The sequence below is a fragment of the Dermatophagoides pteronyssinus genome, unplaced genomic scaffold (assembly GCF_027571235.1).
Source record: "Dermatophagoides pteronyssinus isolate colony J.1.1.1.1 unplaced genomic scaffold, Derpt_VIB-CSIC_2022.12 sq0013, whole genome shotgun sequence".
In the NCBI taxonomy this organism is placed as follows: Eukaryota; Metazoa; Arthropoda; class Arachnida; order Sarcoptiformes; family Pyroglyphidae; genus Dermatophagoides; species Dermatophagoides pteronyssinus.
This window is the reverse complement of record NW_027461537.1, coordinates 1058706-1082406: the sequence shown is the minus strand read 5'-3', so window position 1 is coordinate 1082406 and position 23701 is coordinate 1058706. Positions and strand designations below refer to the sequence as shown.

Below are 23701 nucleotides of genomic sequence, written 5' to 3'. Positions count from 1 at the left end.
TATGATGATGTAAAAAAAATAATCATATTTTTTTCATAAATGTTTACATAAAGGATTTTTTATTCTATTATAATTTATCCAACATTGGAGAAAAAAACATTTTGTATTATACATTTTGAGTAACGTATGGATAAATACCGTTATGATGATGATGATGATGGTAATGATGATGATTATGATAATGATTATCACATCCAAAATTATTATTATGATTATTTATTGCACCAAAGTAGAAGTTTTAAATTGTCGCCAATCATCTGTTTCGGTATCAATATCTTGACGATAATTTGGATTTTGTAGTTCTAATTTTAATTCTTTTTTTACTGGACGTTCAATATGGCCATCATTTGTTGGTGATATTGTTCGTACTAAATCACGTTTCAATGCCCATTGTTTTGGTGTTGTTGATGCCAATAATTCGAATATAATTAGACCGATTAGATTTAATATGGCTGTTATGTAGAATACGATAACCCAATTGGCTTTTAAATCCTTTAAAATTTGTGATTTAATTTATCAACAAAAAAAATTACAATTATAAAAATCAATAATATCAGATACATACCGATTGATTGACAAGTTCACAACGTATTAACGGTGCCAATGCACGTGCCAATGAATCAAATGTAATTGTTATCCCGTAAACAGTACCAGAATAATAGCCAGCAAATTCATTGATCATTGGATATTCACCAACTGATGTAAAACCTTGTGTAATCATATTGATGATGATAAATATCTCTAATAAATAGAGATTGCATTCATTATTTGCAATTGCAAACATGGTTACCGATGAACCAATAAATACTGAAAATATTAACACAAAAAATTGAATATAAAATAATTGGAAATCACAAATTCATCATACACACCAATAGCCTGAAATAATTTCCGTAATCTTGTATGAGAAAGTTTTGTCCAATTATCTAATCTGGCAAATAAAAACGCAGAAAATATGAATACAATAACGGTTACTGTATAGATGAGTGCAATATGTTCGGATGCTTTAAGCATATTAAAATTAAATATTTTATTCAGAAATGATGGTCCATTATCAATAATAATAGCATGATTAAATGACCAACAAAGTTTTGCCATTATCGATGCATATAATGCTTTTGTTTTAAGAATTTGTTGCCATGGTACTGTACGTAAATTCTATCAGACAAAAAAAATGAACAATTTAATTTTATATAGAGAATTTCTATAGAATTTTTTTTTGTTGTTGTCTAAAATTACCGTTTCAAGAACATTATGAGAATTTTGTCTAATATAAGAAATTTCTTTATCCGTAATTAAACGATGATTATCCGGTATATCTGTTACTAGAAAAATCCATAATACAAGCCATATCAAATGTAATGCGCTACCACCAAAAAATAATAATGACCAATCAGGTATATCAGCAGGAAGTATAATATGGGTTATGGCTGCTGAAATCGGTACATTCAGAATGAGACCAAGTGCATTACCAATCAATAACACTGATAATGCTAATGTTTGTTCATTAGGTGGAAACCATTTTTTAAACATAAAAAATAAAGCCGGTTCAACAACACCATGAAAACAGCCAATCAAAACTCTTTGAAAATAATAATTATGACATAAGGGTGGATTAGAAAACGAACAACACAATAATATGGAATCACATCAAAATTGATGGTGACAAAATTTTCCGTAGAAAAAAAATTTGATATTACCTAAGCAATGCAAATACAAAAAAATTACTACCAAACGGAAGAATGGCATTTAAAATAGCTGCACCAATCAGACCGATAACAGTCACCCATTTTGGACCATAACGTTCAGACCAACGGCCACCAAATATATGTGTAGCAGCATAACCATAATAATATGCACCAAGTACGATACCTTGTTCTAAATCAGTCCATGTTACCTCTTGTGATATGGCTGTTTCATTTAATGATTTAATTAATGATGCTGATAATGATGATGATGAACGAAATAATGATTCTAAACGATTCGGATAATCTGGATCAATACGATGACAATAACTATTTGATGGTGTTGTTGATGCAAAATCTTTAACCATTGATACAATTGCAATACTAACATTATAACGTGTTGAACATAATAATATTGATGCTAATATACCCATCAGGGCAATTATAAAACGAAATGGACATTTTAATCGTCGCAAATATGTTGATATAGTCCATTTATTATTGTTATTGTTATTATTATTATTATTATCATTATTTATGGATGACATTGATGTTGTTTGATTATTATCAATGATGATTACCATCGTCAATTTTTATTTGTATAAAAATTCACCGAAAAACAAAACAAAACAAAACAAAGGAAAAAGCCATATACACAGAATAGAAATTTGGAAAATTTTTTGTCATCATCAAAATAATCAAAAACAATAAATTTCGATGTAAAAACGTGATCATTACAAAAAAAAATTTGGATAAACTTTAACATATACTTTTAAAAAATAGTTGTCGTTTTTGGTTGTTGGTGATGATTTTGATGTTGTGGAATTTGTCAACACAACGGTATCGATACAAAAAAAAACATCATCATCATTCATGATCATAGTAATGAATTGATTGATTGATTAATTGATTGTTTATTAAATACTATGGTAACATGAGTAGTTTTTAATGGTTGAATTGTTTTTAGTGTAAAAAAAACCACAAAAGAAACCAAAACCACAAAAATCCATGTCAAGATTTTGGGAAAAATTCACAACAACAAAAAAAAATGATGAAATTAAAATGGAAATATCAATTGTTTTGTTTTTTTTGTTGGTTGTTTGCAATTCAATCATCATCATTAACACATCAAATGATTTCTTCTTCTTCTTTGTTTTTGATACTCATTTTACCCAAAAGATCTCATTTGTAATCTCTAGATACAACAACACATACATACAACAATAGAAACTGATAGGATGATGATTATCATTTCTCTCATTTATCATTATAATTATTTTAGTGAGAAAGATAGAGGGAAAAAAATGTGAGGTAATAAAATACATATTACACCAGAAATATTTTTTTTTTTAAATCAAATATCCATTAAAATTAAAGTCTTAATTTATTGTTTTTATCATCTCCACAGGTTTGTATTTCGTTTGAAAAATAAAACAAAAAATTTAGATTTTTCTTTTCTTGAAAGTTGTGTAATTGTAATATTATTGTGGGTGTATAAATAGGTAAAATTATTATTGTTACATTAAAGATCTGTTACCTGTTGATGGACTTTGCATCTATAGTCAATGTAATTTTTTTTTCTTTTCTTTTCCTATCTTATTCTATTGACACATGTTGTTCAATTCTTTAATGACAAATTGAATAAAAATTGTTTGTTGTAATCAAACAAAGACCTGTGGAAACAAAATAATTCAGAAAAAAAACATCCATCCTGTGTGATTGAAAAAAACAAAACACATATATTTAGTTCAATGTCAAGTGTATGTAATTACAAACAGAAAACATAATTAGGGGAAAAAAACATCAATCAATCAATCAATATGTATATATATCGATCATGATCTAAATCTATTTGATCCCATTATATTTTTGATGGTCATTTAAGACAATTGATGATTAGAAATGTACGGCATCATTATCATCATCATTATCATCATTGCCATCATTGCCATTATCGTTCAATTTTCTTCCGATATTCAAGTTAGCCATTGCTAATTAGTTCCTTAGAAAAAGAGAGAAAGATAAAAAAAAGTTATCGTCATAAATAAAGAGAAAAAGAAAATAAAGATCATCCCCAAAAATATCCAAAATGACTGAATTGACCATGGACAAAAGAAAGATATATGTGTGATCAACACAAAAAAACTAGATTGTTGGATTGAAAAGAGACATATTACAAAAACACGTGCGACACGTTTTTTTTTGTTTTGTATCTTTCTCTCCGCACTTTTTCCTTTTAAAAAAATCGATTTTATGGTGATAGTAAAAGTATTTGTGTGTCCATCAATATGTTGATAATTATTTACATAATACATGATAGTATTATGGACATATTTGATCCGAATGTTTTTTTCTTCTTCTTCTTTTTTTACACTTCGTAATATTTCCTCTTCATTATATAATAATTAATTCGATTTAATCAATAAACTGATTTCGAATAGCAAAAAAAATATGGAAAGAGAAACAGAAAAAAATCTGTTTTTTTCTTCTTTTTTCCCATTCCGATAATTGAAGGATTGATAAATGATTGACATTGATTTTCAATGTTTAATATTTTGACGTTGGATAAATCAACATAATATTTGAATTGATAAAAAAAATTACGTAGTTTCGAGTCGAATGAATATTATGTTTGTTATTAAACATAATATTCATTTTGAACATGTAATTATCCTTATTATTATTATTATTAATTTACTTAAGAATAGGATTACAAAATTTCAAACAAACAAATCGAGAATCCAATAAAGATTACAAAGAATAAACAATGATTATCTTCGAATTGATTAATTAGCCATGAATGACAAAAATGTTTTGTTTGAAAATAGAACAAATGAATTATGTTTTTCTTGGAAGCAATATGCGTCAACTTATACAAACTAAAGGATGTATATTTTTTATTAGTGAAAAATTGGTACATTTACATTACGTAACAATCGACAATATATCACACAATTATGGTCAAACATGACAATTATCAAGGTGATAACTTTTTGATCAATATAAATTATTAGGAACTGAATTGTTTTCCGATTTTGTTATTTTGTAAATATTATTATTATGTGAAAATGATTGATCAACATGAACTCATCAAGTAAAGTTATAAAAAAACAACATCAAATGTTTCCTAAACGACAAAATATTCACAACAATTTTCAAACCAATCAATCGATTCATTCATTCATTCAATTCATCGATCAAATCGATCAAGGATATTATTGAACATTTATAAATCATCATTATTACGTTTGTAGTGTAATTTTTCAATGTAATATATTGTACATTTTTTTCATAATATCCGATGTCGAGTATGTTGTTTTTATTATGAATTTAGACATTTGTTTTTTGTTAAAAGAGTTTTGAAAAAAATTATCAATATTTTTTCATCAAAATTTATGGGAATAAAAATCGATCAAATTTTTTTTTTTTTTGGAAATAAAACAAGGATTAATTCGAATATAAATATCGATGGTTGAAAACAATCGATTATTAAAAAATCGAATAAACTAAAAAAAAACATCCGAACAAGAAATAAAAACAGGAAAACAAAATTTTAAATTATTTTATTTTAAATGAATATCAATTTATTAATGCAATCGTTTCCGAGTATGTACATTGTCATTTATAAAAATATTTGCTTTATATTTCAACCTATTCTCCTTTTATCACATCGACAACATGTTGGGTCAATGATTTTTACAAAAAAAAATAATCAAAAATATAATCTATTTTTTATTACGATGACAATGACGTTGTTTGTGATTTTAATTGATCAAATGATGGCGGTGAAATTAACGATAATGCTGATGATGATGATGATATTGTTGACGTTGTTGATCTTGGAAATGTAGGCGGTGGTTGTACTGGAAGTGATCGTACAAATGGAACTGGACAATGTAATGCATCTTCATAATCGGGTGGTTGATCCTGATATTCTTGTATGACAATATTTTCCATTTTACTTGGAGATGATAAAACATCAGCATTAACATGAAATGGATGTGTTGCCACTAAAGTACCGGTTGATGCGGATACACCAAATATTTCTTGTATAAGCTGTACGGTTGTCGATCTTGCCGATCTAGATCGATGTGTTGTTGATAATGATGATGAATCATTAGCTGTTGCACCTGCATTAAGCATTGCCGCTGCATGTGGATGATTTAACCAAAATGTTTGTGCTTGATTAATAAAAGTTTGTTTTCTTCGTATTTGTGTCGAATAGATTAATGCTGTCAATACGATTGACATTCGTAATAGGAGACCCATCAAATTGTTAGGAAAATTTGAACCTTCGGATAAGATTTTAACTGATGATATAACTGTTTAATCATTTTATAGAAATAACAGAAATTTTAATGAAAAAAAATCCAATCAGAAAGATTTTTATTATAAAAAAATCAAACAATTTGCAAACTTACTCATACTGACTGCCAATGTAGTTGTGAATGCTAATGTAAGATGATAGAATTCACGTTGTGCAGCATAGAATGCCATTATATAAAGGATTGCTGTTAGGAAATTTACAGCAATTACTTGATCCAATTGTGTACGACTAACAAATGATGATTGTTGATTACGATTTGTTGGCTGTTGATTAAAATGTCGATATAATGTTTGACCAGATGTATCCATAGTCCATAATCGATTATTGGCCAATATTTTTGATGATTCATTTTCCAATATTGGTGATACTGATGATACTGATTCTTTATCATTTGGAATCGTATTTGTATTCATCATTTCGAATTGTGATTTTTGTGAATCAAATGTTGGCTGAATAAATCGTTGATATTGTAAACGATGATTATAAATTGTTTCCGGTAATGATTTATATAATACCATCATCATAATGACCATTGTAATTGAATAGGCAATTGCAACCAATAACATACCACAATAAAGACGTTTAACTTGTTTAAATGTATTTGCATCAAAGATTTTATCATTTGAATAACGTCGATAAAAATTTAATATACTTGTTATACTATTACAAGATCGATAACTTTGATTATCATTATTATTATTCGTATTTGAATCATGATTATAGTTATGATGATCTATTGTTGTCGATGATGATGATGATGATGATAATTGTTGTCGATTAGTTTCATTAGTTTGTGGTTGTTCTATTTGGATCGTCGAACAAGGAATCATGATTGATGTTGTAGTTGATGTTGTCATATTATCATTTGAATCACAGTTATGACTATTATCGATATTCGCCGATTGAGATTCATACGATATTTGTTGTATGATTAAATCATTATTATTATTATTAATATTGCACTGGTTTGAATTCATTTTTTCGTGTGCTCAATAAATATATTTGAAAAAAAACTCCGCAATTTTGTTTCGTTGTTGTTATCACAAACAAATTATATCACAAAAAGCAAAAACAAGATAAATACGATTAAAATGTTTGCGTAACCAAATCAAACAATCAATTGATTTGAAGAAATAGGAAAAAAATCGAGGTTACAAACACACACACACACACGATTACAAATTGAAACCGACGACTATGACCGATTACATTCGATTTGAAACCAAAAACATAAATGAATAAAAATGTCATTCATCGATAACATAGGATAACATTGAATTGCACGAAGAGTATTGGCATTTTACATTTCATAAAAATCTGTTGAAATCAAAAGAGAAAGAAAAAAAACAGATAAAATTAAATAAAATAAATTGACATTTTCGGTTAACATTCAATTTTTTTCTATTTGCAAAAAAAAATCGAATTGAAATGTTTGATTTTGTGGTTTTGGACGATTGGCACGGCTATTTATTCTACAGGAAAAAAATCAATGATGTTCGTGAAAAAAATACACTAAATAACCTCGAACTCAATTGAACCAAAACAACAACATTGAATAATGATGATGAAAATTTTCCAATTCAATTTGTTGTTTGTTTTTTCAGGTTTTTTTGAATGTCATCATCATCATCATCGATTTAGATTTGCAAATAGAAAAATAACTAAATAAATAGCCAAAAGGATTGACGAAAAAATTTTAGAATTGATTCGCCGATTCAGTCGACAATAATAATAATGATGATGTTTGTGCCGAAAAAAAACATTCGTTTCCCTCCGAATTGATCGCCCATTCTCATTGACCAGAAAACCAGAAAGTTTATTTTTTCCTTGTCACTTATTATTTTAAAAAAAAAATAATTAATTGAAAAATTCATTTACATTGATCACAATTGATTTGAATGAAGAAAAACAAACAATTAGCTTGAAAAAAATGAACAAACACAAATTTCAAATGATAAATTCAAAATGAAACAGCAATCCAATTGAGAATGGAATGGCGAAAGAAGAAACGAAAAGAAACAGAATGATGTATTCATCAAAATAATCATCAACAATGTTGATGATCATTATAAACTAATCGACAATAAAGAAAGAAACAAAAACAAAACAAAAATGAAAATAATCATGAATTTGTTGTACATTTTCAATGTGGAGGTTGAATGGTTATTTCAATGACAATGATGTTTGATGATAATTTTTCTTCGTTTTTTATTAATCATCACCATCTTGTAAATCTTTTTTTTTTTTGGGGATATAAACAAATTCGTAGTAGACCTTGTGCTTTTAAATACGTAGAATTAATTGATTTTAGCAAAAAAAAAAATGTTTACCACAATTAAAGCGGGTAGTTGAACTTCGATTTTTTTTTTATTTTCATTAACATATCACATACTCATTTAAATACATTGAAATTACAACGTTGAAAACAAAAATGTTGATAGTTGTTTGTTTTGTTTTTTTTTGATTCATCGATATTTTTAGAAAATGATCGAAATTTGAATTAATTAAATTTCAATGAGATTGAAAACAAAGAATAAGGGGGTGGAAGGTCATTGAATCGAATGTAAAGAATAAAAATGAACAAATTGAACAGAAATATAAAACAGAACAAAAACAAAACGGAATAGCCATCGGCAACGATATTGAACCAAATTGATTTAAATTTAACGCAAAAAAAAAACAAACAAAATTAAAAATAAAATTTTATTACAAATGAAATGAAGAAATTTGAGCTTTATTTTTTTTTTTTTTTTGAATCCGTGAACAGAAATAAAATGATTAAATGATTAAAAGTTGATCTCATTGAACAACATTAATTTGAGAGCGACGGAGAATGAACATAAGTGAATAACAGTTGTCGATCCTGGAAATACTCGATACCTTGTTGTTGAAGCTATAGAAATAGAAACTAACAAATAATCTGTTTGTTGTCCAGCTAGAGTGTGTGTGTGTTTGATCGATTTGTTGAAGTTTTCTATGTTTGTCGTTGTTGATATTAATAAATTTTGTTCTCTCTCTCTCTCACTCTCTTACTTTACATCACGATCGATTTGATTTTTTTCCAAATGGTGATTGAATTGAAGATCGTCTCCGTTGTTGTTGTTATCGTGGAAATCATCGTTTCCAATATTGGAAACTAAAACATTTATAATAGAAAAAAATGCGGAAAAATGGTCGTGGCTAAAAAATAACTAACTAATAACGAATAGCAATTGCATAGTGTAACAGGATGTACAAGTAGTCTAATAAACATATACACATTCATATATTTTATTCAAACGTAATTTTTTGGACAGATATGATCATTTGCTGAATGAAAATTCAGTTATTTTTTTTAGAAAAATAATTTTTTTCAACGTTTTTTTTTCTAATAGAAATTGTTCTTAAATTCAAGATCAAACTACTTACACGTGATCATCACTGAATCAGTTGAATTTATCATCGAATTATCGTTGACGTTCGTAATCATTTAAAAATTCATCTTAATCAAAAAAAGAAACATTAATGATGGAAAATGAAATATTGATAATTATCAGTTTTTTTTTGGGTAAAATATCAATCAGTAATGAATTCACGTAATATTATTATTCCATAAGTAGATATGTTGATGATATTAACAGGTTTTTTCCAGTTTTTTTTTCGTTAGCTTACCTCTTACAAATGACAATTATTCATTATATATAAAACCTCATCATTTCCATAATAATATGGAATAATAATCGTTAATTGGAAAAAAAACTTTAATTAGAAGGTTTGGTGATAATGATCGAAAAAATTACATACACAAAATTCACATCATTAAATCAAATCAAATCAAATCAAATCAATGCCACACCAGGCCATTACAGAATCAAATTACATATCCCAGTTTTTTTCGATTATTTAAACAGAAAGAAAAATTCATTTTTTAAAAATGATGATGATGATGGTGATAAAAATTGCAAAAGAAGAAGAAGAAAAAAAACTTTCAAGGTCATTCATAAATTACCTGAAAGCTGATAATTTCATTTTTTCTTGGTATTTAGCAACAAATTCTCTTTGTATGTGTGTGTGATGTAAAATCAAAAACTAATCAACGACATTTTTCAACAAAAAAAAAAAAAAAAATTGATATCAACTAATCAATCATCACGAGCCAATCACGCTTTTCATTGGAATTCTAATCCGAATGAAGAGGAAGAAATCGAAAAAAACCAAAAAGAAATCTAATGGGGAGGGTTACATACACACACACATGTACCGTTCATTTAATCACAATGACAACGACGACTACGATGATGGAATAATGATGTGACGAACAATATGGTTGAAGTGAAGAACAATCAAATGAAGAAATTATGTTTAAAAATTTCACTTTCCTCTTTTTTTCTCACCATCAACGATTTTCATCATCATCATCATCATCAACAATTTATTTGACAAATAAAGATGAATGAATGCATTGTTCTTTCAAATATTCAATATATATCGTATACTTATACATTCAGCAGCAACAAGTGGCATCGCCAAGGTTGATGTTAATGATGATGATGATGATGAAATGAAATGAAATGAATGAAAAAAAACTTTTTTGTTTCTGGTTACCATCAATTGAATTGATTCGTTAATTTTATTTTTTCTTTCTTTCTTGGTTTCTGATTTGTTTGATCGATTCGTTTGGAATTGAACAAATATAAGTAAGATTTACATATTTGATCAATACTTGAAAATCAAAATTCGGATTAAATCTCTTCATTTATAAAAAATGATGATGATGTTATTTGCGGAAAATTTTTGAATGAAAAAAAATAGGATTATGAAAATGGAAATATTTGTTGTTGTTGTTGTTGCTGCTGTACCACTACACCTTACAAGGTCGATTCTGTTTCCAGTTTCGTTTCGTTTCTTTTTTGACGAAAATGATTGACAGGGAAAAAAATTAAACACAAAGAAGAAGGGTAGTTTTATTTCGTCATCGATAACAACTTATGTCCATTTTGATGATGATAATAATAATTGATTAATTTTCCATAGAATTTTGTTTGTTTGTTTGTTTTTCTCTTCTGTTCGATTGCACTGTTCATTCAATTTATTCATCTCTATGTATTTGAAAATAAAAAAAAAGTTATTGCTGTCAATAACAATCAAATTGATTATTGGAAAAAAATTTCAATTCATTGAAATTTAAGAAAAAATATTACGTGTTATGATCATTGTTATTGATCACCCACACTCTATCCAAATGTACGATTCTATTCAACGTATACGGCAATAGATACTTCTTTTTTCTTTGATTGTTAACAATATTGCAATGCTTGAAAAAACTGGTAAAACAAGGAATACGAATTTTAAAAAAAACAAACAGACAATCAAATTTTTCTTTACAAAATAAAACTTATTGAAATAATCGAATAAAAAAAGTTAAAACAAAAGTAAAACTGATTGATGGAATGAATGAATGTATAGAATAGAGACCGCAACAGCAATAGTTGAAAGTAAAAAAACAATGAAAAAAAACCAAAAAAAATTGAATTCTAATTGATTGTCGAATTGAAATTCATCCTACTCGATTTATCACCGAAACAAACAAACAAACAATGATAAATGAATTGAATTCGTAAAAAACCGGTGAAAATAGGAAAATCAATCATCCTAAAATGACTAAAACAAAACAAAAAAACCAATTCCAACGATAGAAATTTGGAAATGGAGGGGGACAAAATTCAGTTCATTAATCATCTTCGAATGATTGATTGATTTGTTTATTTATGAACAAAACATTTGAATATATTTGTACATCTCTTTTTTTCCCCATTCACCTGTTTTATTTAAATTCCAACAACAACAACAAAAATTCGCCATTGACAATCGACTTGACAATCGATAAAAAAAAATGACAAACAATTTTTGTTCAATCATTCATCATTCACAGAATGTTTATACGAACAAACACATTATAGAAAGAAAAACGAATCCATCAGGGGTGATGTGGTAATGAAGATGTTGATGGTGTGTGTGTGTGAACGAAGGTCAACAAAATGAAAACGCTGCAAATATTTTTGTTTTTTTTCCACGGAACAAACATTCAATATCAACCACATTAATCGAGTTGAACAAATCGCATTATAAATATTTGAAAAAAAAGTTTATCATCTTTTTTTCCGATATTTTTAATTTATCGATTCGATTTGGATCAAAATAACGGTCGTTTTGACATTCAAAAACAATGAAACGAATGATTCACGAGTGTGTGTCCATGTACGTATTCAATTTACGAATAAAATGTTTTTTATTCATACAGGATTTTCCACAATCGATTTGAATCAACAAAAAATTTATTTATCAAGGACAAAAATGAATCACATTTTTTTCCAAAATCAGATATGAATTTTTTTTTCTTTCTTTGAATACTTTTTTTTTAATTATCATTCATACAGTTAGTTTTTTTCAAGTTTGTGTGTGTGTGTTTGGAAATTAATTGGAGGCTTTGAAGAATTTACGCCATTTGAGCTTTGATTTTTAAATTAAAATTTTTATTTTGAGACAAAAGAAAATTATAATCATTTTTTTTGCAGAAAAATTCTCACCCAAATTTCCTAATTAATTCACGAATGTCATTATCATCATTATTATTAACCGTTGTGAATCTTTTTTTTTCATTGTCATTTCCAAATGAGATGAAATGTTGGATAGAGGAAAAAAAATTTTTTTATTGGAATGTATTCAGGTTTGATGATGATTGTAATATAATGAATGTCACAGAATCTTTCCAACCATAATCGACAAAAGATGGTTGTTTTTTATATTAAACGATGATGATGATGATAATTTTGAAGCCATCAACGTGAAGCCTTTTTTCCTTTCGTGGATTGAAGTTTCATTGAAATTTTTTGAATTTCGTTTATATCCGTTATTATTTTTGTACATTGTTAGGTATGGCATGTGAGTGTTGGGGGTTTAATTTCTTGTATGTTCGAATGAGATCTCATTTTTCCTGTTTACATACAAAAAATTCTAGTAAAAATTAAATTGTTGATTGATTGATTGAAAATCAAAATGAAAATCAGAAGATAAAATTAGATAAATTAAAAAGAAAAAACTAGCAAAATTAGAAAAATACACATTTTGAAGGTGATGGGTGTGTGTGTTTTTAAGTGAATAATTCTTGTTACTTTGAGAGGAATATATGTTACATTCGAATGGTTTTTCAAATTTGAACAAAAATCAATTTATGGGAATTTTCAACCACATTTAATCAATATATTAGATATAGGTAAAAAAAATTTAAGAAATGGAATGTTTATATATACGAGCGGATGTTTGTGGTTTTTTTATAGGCGCGAAACATGCAACAGATGATACATGTTTTATGTATGAGATTTATAAGAAGTCTGTAAATGATTTTGGAACTTTTGAATGTGAAAAAAATATAAGCAGAATGCAAGTGAAATAATAATAAATGAGTAAGATGAATAAGAAATAGCAAGAATACGCCATTATTTTGGTTCGAAATATCCAATATCGTTTATCGATGATATGATGAAAGATGGTCGGAGGTACGGTCCAATGTACGTGTTGATGGCAATATTCCAAATTCCCGTTATTTGCCTTTAGTCATCATTCTCCAATTTAACCGTCACCTTTGGTTGCAGCAAATGTATCTGTGAAGAATGTGATATTTGATGATCATTGTTAGTATCAATAAGTAAATTGGAATTATTATTATTATCACTTGATGATGTTGTTGATCCAGTACCATGTTTAACGGTCATTGTGACCTGTGGTTGTAATGGTGATGTCTGTTGTTGTGTACCGGACATCCGAGATGTTTTTATTATATGACGTACATCAAAATTATCCGGTAATTCTTGTCGATGAACGCGTAAATGTTTGCTTAAATGATCAGATCTTGAGAAACCTTTTGAACAAAATGGACATAGATGTGTTTTTTCGCCCGTATGCGATCGTTTATGACGTGATAATTCATCCGAACGGCTAAAACGCCAATGACAATCAGGCCAATCACAAGCATATGGTTTTTCGCCTGTATGCCGTCGCATATGTGCTGTTAGATGACTGGATTTTGTATATGCAGCATTGCACGATGGTACCGGACATACATAATTACGTGGTGAAATACTTGGATATACGATCGTTATGTTATTATTATTATTATTATTATTCGTTTTCGATGATTTTGCATTTGCCGGGACAATCTCGACTGTTTGACATGGTAATTGATTTTGAAGATGTGACTGCTGTTGTCTACGATTCGATCGTGCTGTTGTTTGAGGTTGTTGCATTATCATATTTACAGATTGTTGTTGGGCATTAATAAATTTCATACGTTTATTCGATATGGTTCCACCACCACCGGAAACAGTTACGGATAATTGTGATTGAGGATTATGATGAGAATGATTACTTGATGATGAGGAATTTATCAACATTAAATTCGTTGATGATTGAGGTGATGAGTTAATCATTCTGTTCAGAAATAAATTATATTAATAAATGAAACAAGTGGAGATAAAAACCATACTTTTTGGATGGATCAATGCTATTATTTGTTCGTTTACGACTCCCACCATTACTGCTAATACTAACAGATATTTGCTGCGAACCTGTTTTATGAAAAATAAAAGATTAAGTAAAATGATTATGAAATAATAGACAACGCTTACCGTTCGATATAAGATGATTATTTGAGATCTTATTATTATTATTATTCGTTACATTTGTCATGCAATGATTATCAAGTAATTGGGTTGGATCAACTAATGATTGATTATCACCATCATCATCATCATCATCCTCTTCATCATCATCATCATCATCCACATGATTATCACCGATTCCAACGACGCCGTCATGATGTGATGTAATCAATAAACTTGTTGCGTGAGGATGTTGTCCACTAATAACGACACCACCTGTATTAAGATTATTGAATACATCATCATCACCATCTTCTTCATCATCATCTTCTTCTTCTTCATCTACACCACCAATTACTTGATGGCCATGGCCATCAACTGTTCCACTATTACCGGAACCATCGATAAGATGATGATTCGACATTGTCGTTTGATGATGATCCATATTATTATTATTGTTATTACTATTATTATTCAATTGTTGATTTGAATTGGAATTTGTTGTCGATGAATTAATTGTCGTGGAATTATCATTTGTATTTGAATTAATATTATTACCATTATTGCCACGCATGGCCGCTTCACGTACCAACATCACAGCTGTCATTGTGAATTGTTGTTCTAATTCATTTACATGTAGATCCAAATGCTTACGCAATGCATTGGCACTGGTAAAACTTTCTTGACAACCGTTCCAACAACAAGGGAACATCTGTGATGCTGTTGTTGTCGTATAATGTATTGTATTTGGTATATGTTCAACAAATTGATTATTATTTGTAAATGTCATTCGACAACTTTGTTGCTGCTGTCGTTGTCTTTTTCGTTTTGATAAAATTCCGTTAGTTGAATTCAATATTAATGAACGTTTATTTACACCACTTCTTAAAGACGATGATTGTATCGTCGTCGTTGTATTCGTATGGTCAGAGGGTGATTTTTTATTATATTTAATAATCTGTGGATATGTTATTTTTGGACGAATACCAGTATTTTGGCAACTATCAATATAATGATTATCACCAAAACCACCAGTTGCTATGGTTGTTTGATTTGAATAATTATCAAAATATTCTTGTTGCTGCTGTGGTTGTTGTTGATAACAATTATCGTAATAATAATCGTTACTATTCAAATTAATTATAATTTTATTATTATTGTTGTTATTATTATTAATTAAACCGTTATTGGTAACAGTTTTTAAATTTTGATTCAATTGATAATTTAAATTCTTCAATGATTTTGTTGTTGTCGTTGACTGATGATGATTGGCGACAATTCGTTTATTATGATTCAAAATATTACCGTTCAATTGTTGTTGATTAGACATCAAAGATATTGTACAATTTCGTCGTCGTTGTTGTTGTTGTTGTTGTTGATTGCCTTTGTTGTTGATACATCGAACGGCAAGGTTCGAGGCTGAAGTCATCATCACCTTGTAAACATATGGAAAACATTTGAGTTTTTTTTCTATTCCACTTGGACTGAATTGATAATTCTGTTTGTTTTAAATAAAAATGTTTTCTACAAATATTGGTGAGTTCTTTTTTTTTAAAAAAAAGTTCTTATTGGGCGTTGGTTGGTTATTTTTTTTTTTTCGATGAACGATAAATGCCCTTGTTTTTTCTTTACATAAACGAATAGAAATGCAGGTAGAAATTTTTTTTTATTTAAAAAAAATTGGGTGACTACAATTGTCGTGAACAGAAGAAGAACAAACGGAAAAAATATTTGGGCGTTTTTGTTGTTGTTTTCAATGGAAGTTCGATTCGTTATTTATTTCTTCGATAATAATTATAATTGTTGTTCTTTTTCGTTGCTGTTGTTGTTGAAAATAAAGGCGTTTGAAGAAGTTGATTGTTGAAATGAATAATAATTGAATTGAGAAAACAAAAAAATAGTGTATTTTTTGTTTTGTTTGTTGCACAGAATAAACAGAAATGAATGAATTCACAATATCCGGAATTTGAGTTGTAATTCGGCAATTGTTTCTTTTTTCGACAAAAATAATAATAATATATTAATATCAGATACTGTCAGATCTAGAATTGAAAAACAAAAAAACAAAAATAGAATTCAACATTAGTAAAATGATTTTTTTAAAACAAACAAAAAAAACATGTGGAAATTTTAAAGTTTTTGTTTTCTTGAAACAGAAAATACTCAAAATAAAATACAAACGAACGAAAAAAAAATATATCACAAAAACTTGTGGGCCATCAACGTATCATTCCATCTATCTATCCATCGTTCTCTTGTAAAATGATATGCCATATGACATTTTGGAATATATAATAAACGTATGGAAAACAAATATAAACATATAGAAATGGAGAGAAATCGTAAAAAACAACAACAACATTAAAAAAAATGAAAATCCAATAATATTGATTGCGCAATTTTTGAATGCGTGTCAACGCCTATATCATCATCATCGTCGTCGTTGTCGTCGTAGTCAATGACAATAATGGCAGCAACATCAACATAAATCGCATCATACATTTATAAAGTCTTTTTTAAAATACAGTTGTGACACTATTAGTTGTGGATTGTCACATACATCACACACACCGTGTATCCATAGGAAAATGAAGAAGAAATAACTAATGACGCCCAAACAATTGTCATTTATTCAAATTGATACAATTGGATTTCGATATCCATATGATGATGATGAAAAACATTTAGTAATGTTTGTCCCCACCACCGAAAAAAAAATTATCAAATAAAGAATATTGATATCAGGAATTATTCATTCACAAATATGAAACGAATTAAAAAATCCAAAACCAATTCAAATTCAAAAAAATGTATGAATTTCGAATAACGATTGAATAAAACAACAACAACAACGAACTAAAATGAAAAAAAATGATAATTTCCACCAAACATTTACTTTTAAAAAAAAAAGATTGAAAAAAAATCAAAAATATTCACACAAACACCACGCCCATGTTATGTTATAAGAGTTTGGTGATGTCATCATCATATTCTTTACATCAATCGTAGCATCATTTAAATTTCTTTTTTTTTTCTTTACAACAAAACAAAAAATTCAAGTATTCAATAAGAAAACTTGGCCTTATACACACACACACACACATTTATTCGGGTCGATTGCACGATTTTTTGTTTTCTTATTCATCAATTGCTCCATCATTCAATAATAATAACAACAATAACAACAGAGAAAAGACCATACCGCCACTAAAAAAAAAAACAAAAATTCGATTCAAATTTTTTTTTATTTGAATGAATGAATGAATGAAAAAGAAAGATATAATGTGGCACACCTATGAAAATCAAATACATTAGAATTAGAATAGGTAAGAAAAACAACGCCGCCAATAATTTTTTTTTTTTTGTTTGTTTCGTATTTCAAAGATAATGAAAGAAGAATGAATGAATGAACAAACACCACCACCAAATGATGACGATGATTATGAAGAAAAACTAGATTCAACACTGGCCATTCACATACATACACACACAAATACATAGAAAAATACACACCACCAACCAACCAACCACCATGATCATCATCTAATACAAGTCACACCCATCATCATCATCATCATCAATAAAATACCATCAAAATATCCATCAAATATCATCATTACAATCAACAAACAGCCAAAAAAAAGCAAAGCTTGCTTACACAAGCTTAACTGGCTGAATTAAAAAAAATAACATAACATATGAACTATGATCTTATGAATCTCTAATCATAATTAATATTAAGCTTTAGGCTAAAACCCAAAGAATAATTATTCAATCATTGAATAAAACAATTGAAAAATTGAAAGAGGGAGAGAATTGAATTGAAATATTTAAAAAAACAAGTTGACGCCTATCCTTTTTGTTTGACATCACGACATTATCAACAACGACCATTCATAGATTTAATTCCAGTAAATATTCTTTATTCGTGAACACGCAATTAGAGAATAACCAAAATCTAAACAACAACAAAAATCGCCCACAATGATCTTTATTTATCCATTTAGGTATAAATGTACTTACAAACCATTTTTACATACTAATCATTTAAAATTTTCAACATTAAAATCTTACAATTAACAAATGCCGTTTTTTTGTTCTTCATCCTTTTTTTAACAATATTCATTCAACATTAGCATCGTTTGATAATCTTAGATTGTTGAAATTTCAAACATTCAATGACCAAACCTTTATACACCCACAACCAAACCATCAATTCTATCATACGCATATTTCGAGTATAATGTGGTAAAAAGGCGCCATACAACTTTTTTTTTCTTTCTTATTTCTGGTTTTTTTCTAATTTTCCAGAAAAAAAGAAAGATGCGTGGGTTTTTTTCTTCCTTCTTTTTCTACTACTTATTTTAGTCATCATTCTTGAAAATCAGTATGAAAAAAACAAGGTAGCATCTTGTATATCACATTCAATTACTAAAAAGTTTTATGACAAAAATGCTAACTTAAACCAACAACAAACAAAAATTAGCGAACATCCTATTTCCTTTTTTTTCAAAAAATTAATTTTTTAATGCATTCAGTAAAATTCATGTTTTTAAAAAGAGATATTTCTTTTTCACATGTCAAAAGGGTTATTATCACCTGTACACAGACACAATAAAAAGATCTAAACATGCATATTATGTAATTATCATTCTGTATGAAAACATATGAAACAACAAGGCCATCATAATATCATCATATCATCAAGTATAGATTTGTCAACCATTATCATCATCATCATAATAATGATGATGATGAGCTTTTTCTATTTTTTAGTAAATATTATCATGTACATCAACCATCACCACCACTACGTCAAAATGCTGACAAAAACAAGATAAAACTTTTTTTTTGTGATTAAAATAAGGAAAAAAAATTCAATGTTGATAATAGATAAAATTACAGCTACTGTACTTTTTTTCATCGTTAACATGGCGCCATTTTAAAATAAAATGAAAAAACATCTAAAACGAAATGTCATGATTTAAAAAAAAAAGAATTGTGGAATAAAGGAATTCAAGTTAACCAGAATTTGAAATTCTTTAAGAAAATATTCCTTAAAAAAATAGGAAAGGATTTTCGAAAAAACTTACCGTAAACTTGAAAAAAAATTCAACAAAAAATAAGAAGATAATTTTAATAATAAAATTTGTTGCAATTTGAATGAAAATTTTACAATGTTGGAATGTTTCGGTTAACGATATGAACAAACGAACAAACAATCAAAAATCAGTGTTTTTGAGTTCGTTCATGAAAAACAGAATAAATAAAAGTACATGTGTGTACGTGTCATCATCATTTGTATCAAAATATGAATTTAATAACAAAAATTGAAAAAAAATTCAATCCCAACACATAATACACATTTCAATCCAAAAAAAAAAATCAAAAAACAAAACAAAACAATCCACAACTCACCAGATGGGAAACGCCCCAAATGAAATAATATGCTGGAAATACACACCACATACACATAGAAACATTGGTTGGCGTTTGATGATTTAACGATCGGTGGTTGTTGTTTGGGTGGTTGGTTGGTTGGTTGATGGCGTGTAATAATAATACTACTACAGGACTCTCTATACGACATACAATCTCTCTTATGTGTTCAAAACATACAGGGTGTTAGATTTTTGTTTTGTTTCTTTTTTACCAGAAAACAAGATCAACAATCGACCATGTTTATTATTTGATTTCTGTTGAAAGAATAAAGAATGATGATGTGGGATTTGAAAAATATTTACCAAATGTTGATTACAAATGAATGTAGAATTACACCCATCGATTTTGTTTGTTTGTTTTTGTTGTTGTTAGAAACATTTCGAAGTTATCAGAGAGATGTATATGATATGATATGTCAACGATAACAACCGAAAAAAATGGAATATTCGTTAAAGTAGAAATTGTTTCTGGAATTTAAAACTTGATGAAGACTTTATTTCGTTAAAAAAAAAATTTCAGATTTATGTTTGTACGGTGTCATGAATCTTATGATCTTTTTTCTTTCTTCTTAATTCGATATTTGTTTATCAACAACAAAACGTTCAAGGTCCAATATATTAATTAGGTGATGATGGTAAATGAAATTGATGTTGATCAAAATGATGAATTATAAATTGATGAGCAATGTGTTTATATTTGTTATCATTCATCAAAAAAAAAAAAAAAAAAAAAATATATAAAATCGTTTTTGTTGTCAATCAAGCTGTCATGCGACAATCAAGGTGGATATTCAGACATTCAAATGGGGAGTGGCATGGAATTCAAAAATTCTGTTGATAAACACAGAATTAAACAATTTTTTCATATATTAAATAAGGAATCAAAACTTTTATTTTGATTTGTTTTCAATGATGAAAAAAATGATACACATCGATCTTAATTCGATCCATCAATCAAACCAGAAAAAAGAAAATTTTATTTTTCTATTATTTCGCTCATCACAAGACAAATGGCAACAGCGACAACAACAACAACAACCACTATCATCCGCATACCTTATCTCAAATATGAATGGATCGGGGTGCTTTGTTACTATTCGGTATGCTACTACTTTAAAAAATGAAGGATCATTAAGGATTGTTGTGGGTACTACTACCGGCATGGATTGTAGAAGTATCAACTGAAAAATGCTCCAAAAAAGAGACAAATGATTTGGGTAGTAGTGGTTGTTTTTTTTTTTTTTTTTTGGTTTGTGGGTGTTGGATGATACCATGGTATGCATGCATGGCATTATCGAATAAATATTTACAGTGATATCTCGATTAATAATTCTTTGATGATTCAATTGGCCATCATTCGAAAAATACCTTTATTTCAAAGGTGATAAAGTTTGAATTTTTCTTCAATTATCAATCAATATTATTGCTGATATGTCTCGAACGTACACAAAAAAAAATTTTATTTTATTAACGATTCTTGTTCAATCACTATCAGGTGATTGCCATCATTCTGTGCTATCCGGAATTCATGCGACATAATGAACATTTTGTTTTGTTTTGGAACTTTTAGTTAAACGCGATAACGCTGTATAGAACAAGCCTCCCTCCCTCCTTCTCGTCATTATTTTTATTTTTGTTGTTTCTCCCACTCTTTTTCGAAATATGGGCGGAATGCCCGTTTGGCTTCGGATGACGATGATGATCATGATGGCGTCCATCCTGTTTTTCGGCTTTTTTCTGGTATTTCGATTTTATTCGAAATGATGGGTGTTTTTATATATATTTTTCTCATCGAGAAGGAAATCATTCCTTATTCTATGTTTTTTTTTCTTCAAAATTTTCGACCTCGAGGTCATTCAACAACATTATCAATCAACGTGCACACACGCCAAACAACTTTGAAAACAACAAACTACTTTTCATTACCAATGATGATGATGATGTTGAAAATGGCGATAACCTGATCTTGATCTTGTCCGTTTTTTTTTTTTGTTTTTTCTTAAAATAAATTCGGGTTATTGAATAACAACCCGTATTCCCTACACAGGTGTTCAGTATTTACCCATTGCATTTTCTGTTTTTTTTAGGATGCTTAATATGATTATAATATTACCGGGTCATTGTGCCGGTTGTTCGAATACTATAGTAGTTAACATCTCCCCAATCAATAAAATCATACAATTTTTTTTTTTTTTTTTGGAGAATGTGGACCCCACCCAGATTGAAGGTCGCCATCGCCCTACACCTCCACACACGCACACAAAACTTTGCGTGCATAGACAACAAAAACAGAAATGAAACCCCCTCCTCTTGAAATATCATTTTGTAGAGAATTCAGAATTGTAGAATGAATTGTAAACAGAGTAGGAGGAGCTCATGATGGTGATGAGTATACGTGAAAATTGAAATACCTTGAAACTCTATCATACAATCTCTGTGAACAATTTCCGTTTCAATATTTACATTCAATATGAATTGTATATAAAAATTGGATGTTCTATCAAATAATTTCAAAACAAAATCGAATAGTCAACCTTTGTAAAATTACATATATCGACAACATCTATCGAAAAAAAAACCGAATCCAAATCGTAATAAACGAATGAAACAAGCAAAACAAAAGAACGCCATCATACGCCCACACACACACACAACATGGAATCGTAAATGGAAATTTTCCTTCTTTCAATCTCTTTTTCTCCCACTTTTTTGTTGTTGTTGTTGTTGTTCAAATTCAATCTTGTTATTATTATTGGTTATGGTTTGATTGTCAATTGCGAGTCGATAATGACAAATAAAGAAGGACAAGGAAGCAAAAAAACAAAAACAAAATTATAAAAAAAAAGTAGGAGTGAATCGACAAAATCCCAAAATAATTCCGGCTACGTAAAAACAAAAACAAAAAAACTTCATTGCCATCTGGTTTTATAATGACAATCCGGTAATGGATGGGAATCGGGTAGTGTATTTGCGTGCAACGATGAATAAAGAATAACAAAAATTGGTGAAAAAAAAACGTTCGATTTTTGAACGAAAAAGAAAAGAATTGTCCGATTGGGTTAATATAGGGAGAAAAAGGTGTATTCCTGATAAAACCAGAGTTTTTTTCCAGAAAATTCAGGTTAGTTTTGTTTTATTCTGCAATTGCTGCTTCTGTAGTTAGTTGTTAGTACGTCCAGATGAATTGATGAATTTTTAAGTAATGAAAATGAATTCATAGGAAAATGCTTCCCTGAGGCAGTGTGTTTTAAAAATTAAATTTAAAAAAATTCATAGGAAAATTCAATGGAAAAAGAAAATCTTATGAAACTAAGTAAGAAAAAAAACATATTGTATTAGGAAAAAATATATCTTATAAAGATTTATTGAAAGATAAAATTTCAAAAATCAAAATAAATCAATGGGTTTTTTTCCGCATAAACATTATTAAGATAGGTTAGAAATTCTTAGGAATCGGATTCTTGCAATGTCAATTTGATGAATGAATTAACATGAAAAAATTATTTTATCATGGGTTCATTACAAATAAGAAATCATTATGATGATGATTTGACTTGAAACCAATATATAAATGAAAAATTTTTCGTTTTGATCTATTCAAACTACTACTGG

At 28.3% G+C, this 23701-nt stretch overlaps 3 protein-coding genes across 4 annotated transcripts; all 3 read right to left on the bottom strand.

Annotated features, from left to right (window-relative positions):
- Positions 1-92: 92 nt before the first annotated feature.
- On the bottom strand, positions 93-2838 carry LOC113790570 (sialin-like). The gene is made up of 5 exons (XM_027340255.2): positions 1701-2838; positions 1240-1582; positions 873-1158; positions 566-807; positions 93-492 (listed from the first exon to the last, which is right to left on the bottom strand). Exons 1-5 carry the CDS (start codon positions 2267-2269, stop codon positions 217-219), a joined length of 1716 nt encoding a protein of 571 aa, XP_027196056.2. The 5' UTR covers positions 2270-2838; the 3' UTR covers positions 93-216.
- A 2391-nt stretch (positions 2839-5229) lies between these two features.
- Positions 5230-9473, bottom strand: LOC113790556 (uncharacterized). The gene is made up of 3 exons (XM_027340239.2): positions 9421-9473; positions 6107-7329; positions 5230-6007 (listed from the first exon to the last, which is right to left on the bottom strand). Exons 2-3 carry the CDS (start codon positions 6987-6989, stop codon positions 5421-5423), a joined length of 1470 nt encoding a protein of 489 aa, XP_027196040.2. The 5' UTR covers positions 6990-7329; positions 9421-9473; the 3' UTR covers positions 5230-5420.
- Positions 9474-12681: 3208 nt separating this feature from the next.
- On the bottom strand, positions 12682-21056 carry LOC113790554 (uncharacterized). Of its 2 annotated transcripts, XM_075821887.1 has the most exons (5): positions 20067-21056; positions 14676-16690; positions 14534-14615; positions 13724-14478; positions 12682-13652 (listed from the first exon to the last, which is right to left on the bottom strand). In XM_075821887.1, the coding sequence occupies exons 2-5, from the start codon at positions 16078-16080 to the stop codon at positions 13621-13623; spliced, it is 2274 nt and encodes a 757-aa protein (XP_075678002.1). In that variant the 5' UTR covers positions 16081-16690; positions 20067-21056; the 3' UTR covers positions 12682-13620. The 2 variants fall into 2 exon arrangements, with proteins under 2 accessions (XP_075678002.1, XP_075678001.1); XM_075821886.1 differs by having other exon boundaries at positions 12682-14478; positions 20067-21055.
- Positions 21057-23701: the final 2645 nt, after the last annotated feature.

Excerpts from the sequence above, each read along its gene's own strand:
- LOC113790554 (XM_075821886.1), bottom strand. The coding sequence starts at position 16,080 with ATGATGACTTCAGCCTCGAACCTTGCCGTTCGATGTATCAACAACAAA. Across the intron at positions 14,616-14,675 it reads TAATCATCTTATATCGAACG|GTTCGCAGCAAATATCTGTT; the intron begins GTAAGCGTTGTC and ends TTCATAAAACAG. Across the intron at positions 14,479-14,533 it reads AGCATTGATCCATCCAAAAA|AATGATTAACTCATCACCTC; the intron begins GTATGGTTTTTA and ends ATTTCTGAACAG.
- LOC113790570 (XM_027340255.2), bottom strand. The coding sequence starts at position 2,269 with ATGGTAATCATCATTGATAATAATCAAACAACATCAATGTCATCCATA. Across the intron at positions 1,583-1,700 it reads TTTGTATTTGCATTGCTTAG|AGTTTTGATTGGCTGTTTTC; the intron begins GTAATATCAAAT and ends TTATTTTCAAAG. Across the intron at positions 493-565 it reads GTGAACTTGTCAATCAATCG|GATTTAAAAGCCAATTGGGT; the intron begins GTATGTATCTGA and ends CAAATTTTAAAG.
- LOC113790556 (XM_027340239.2), bottom strand. The coding sequence starts at position 6,989 with ATGAATTCAAACCAGTGCAATATTAATAATAATAATAATGATTTAATC. Across the intron at positions 6,008-6,106 it reads TACATTGGCAGTCAGTATGA|TTATATCATCAGTTAAAATC; the intron begins GTAAGTTTGCAA and ends ATGATTAAACAG.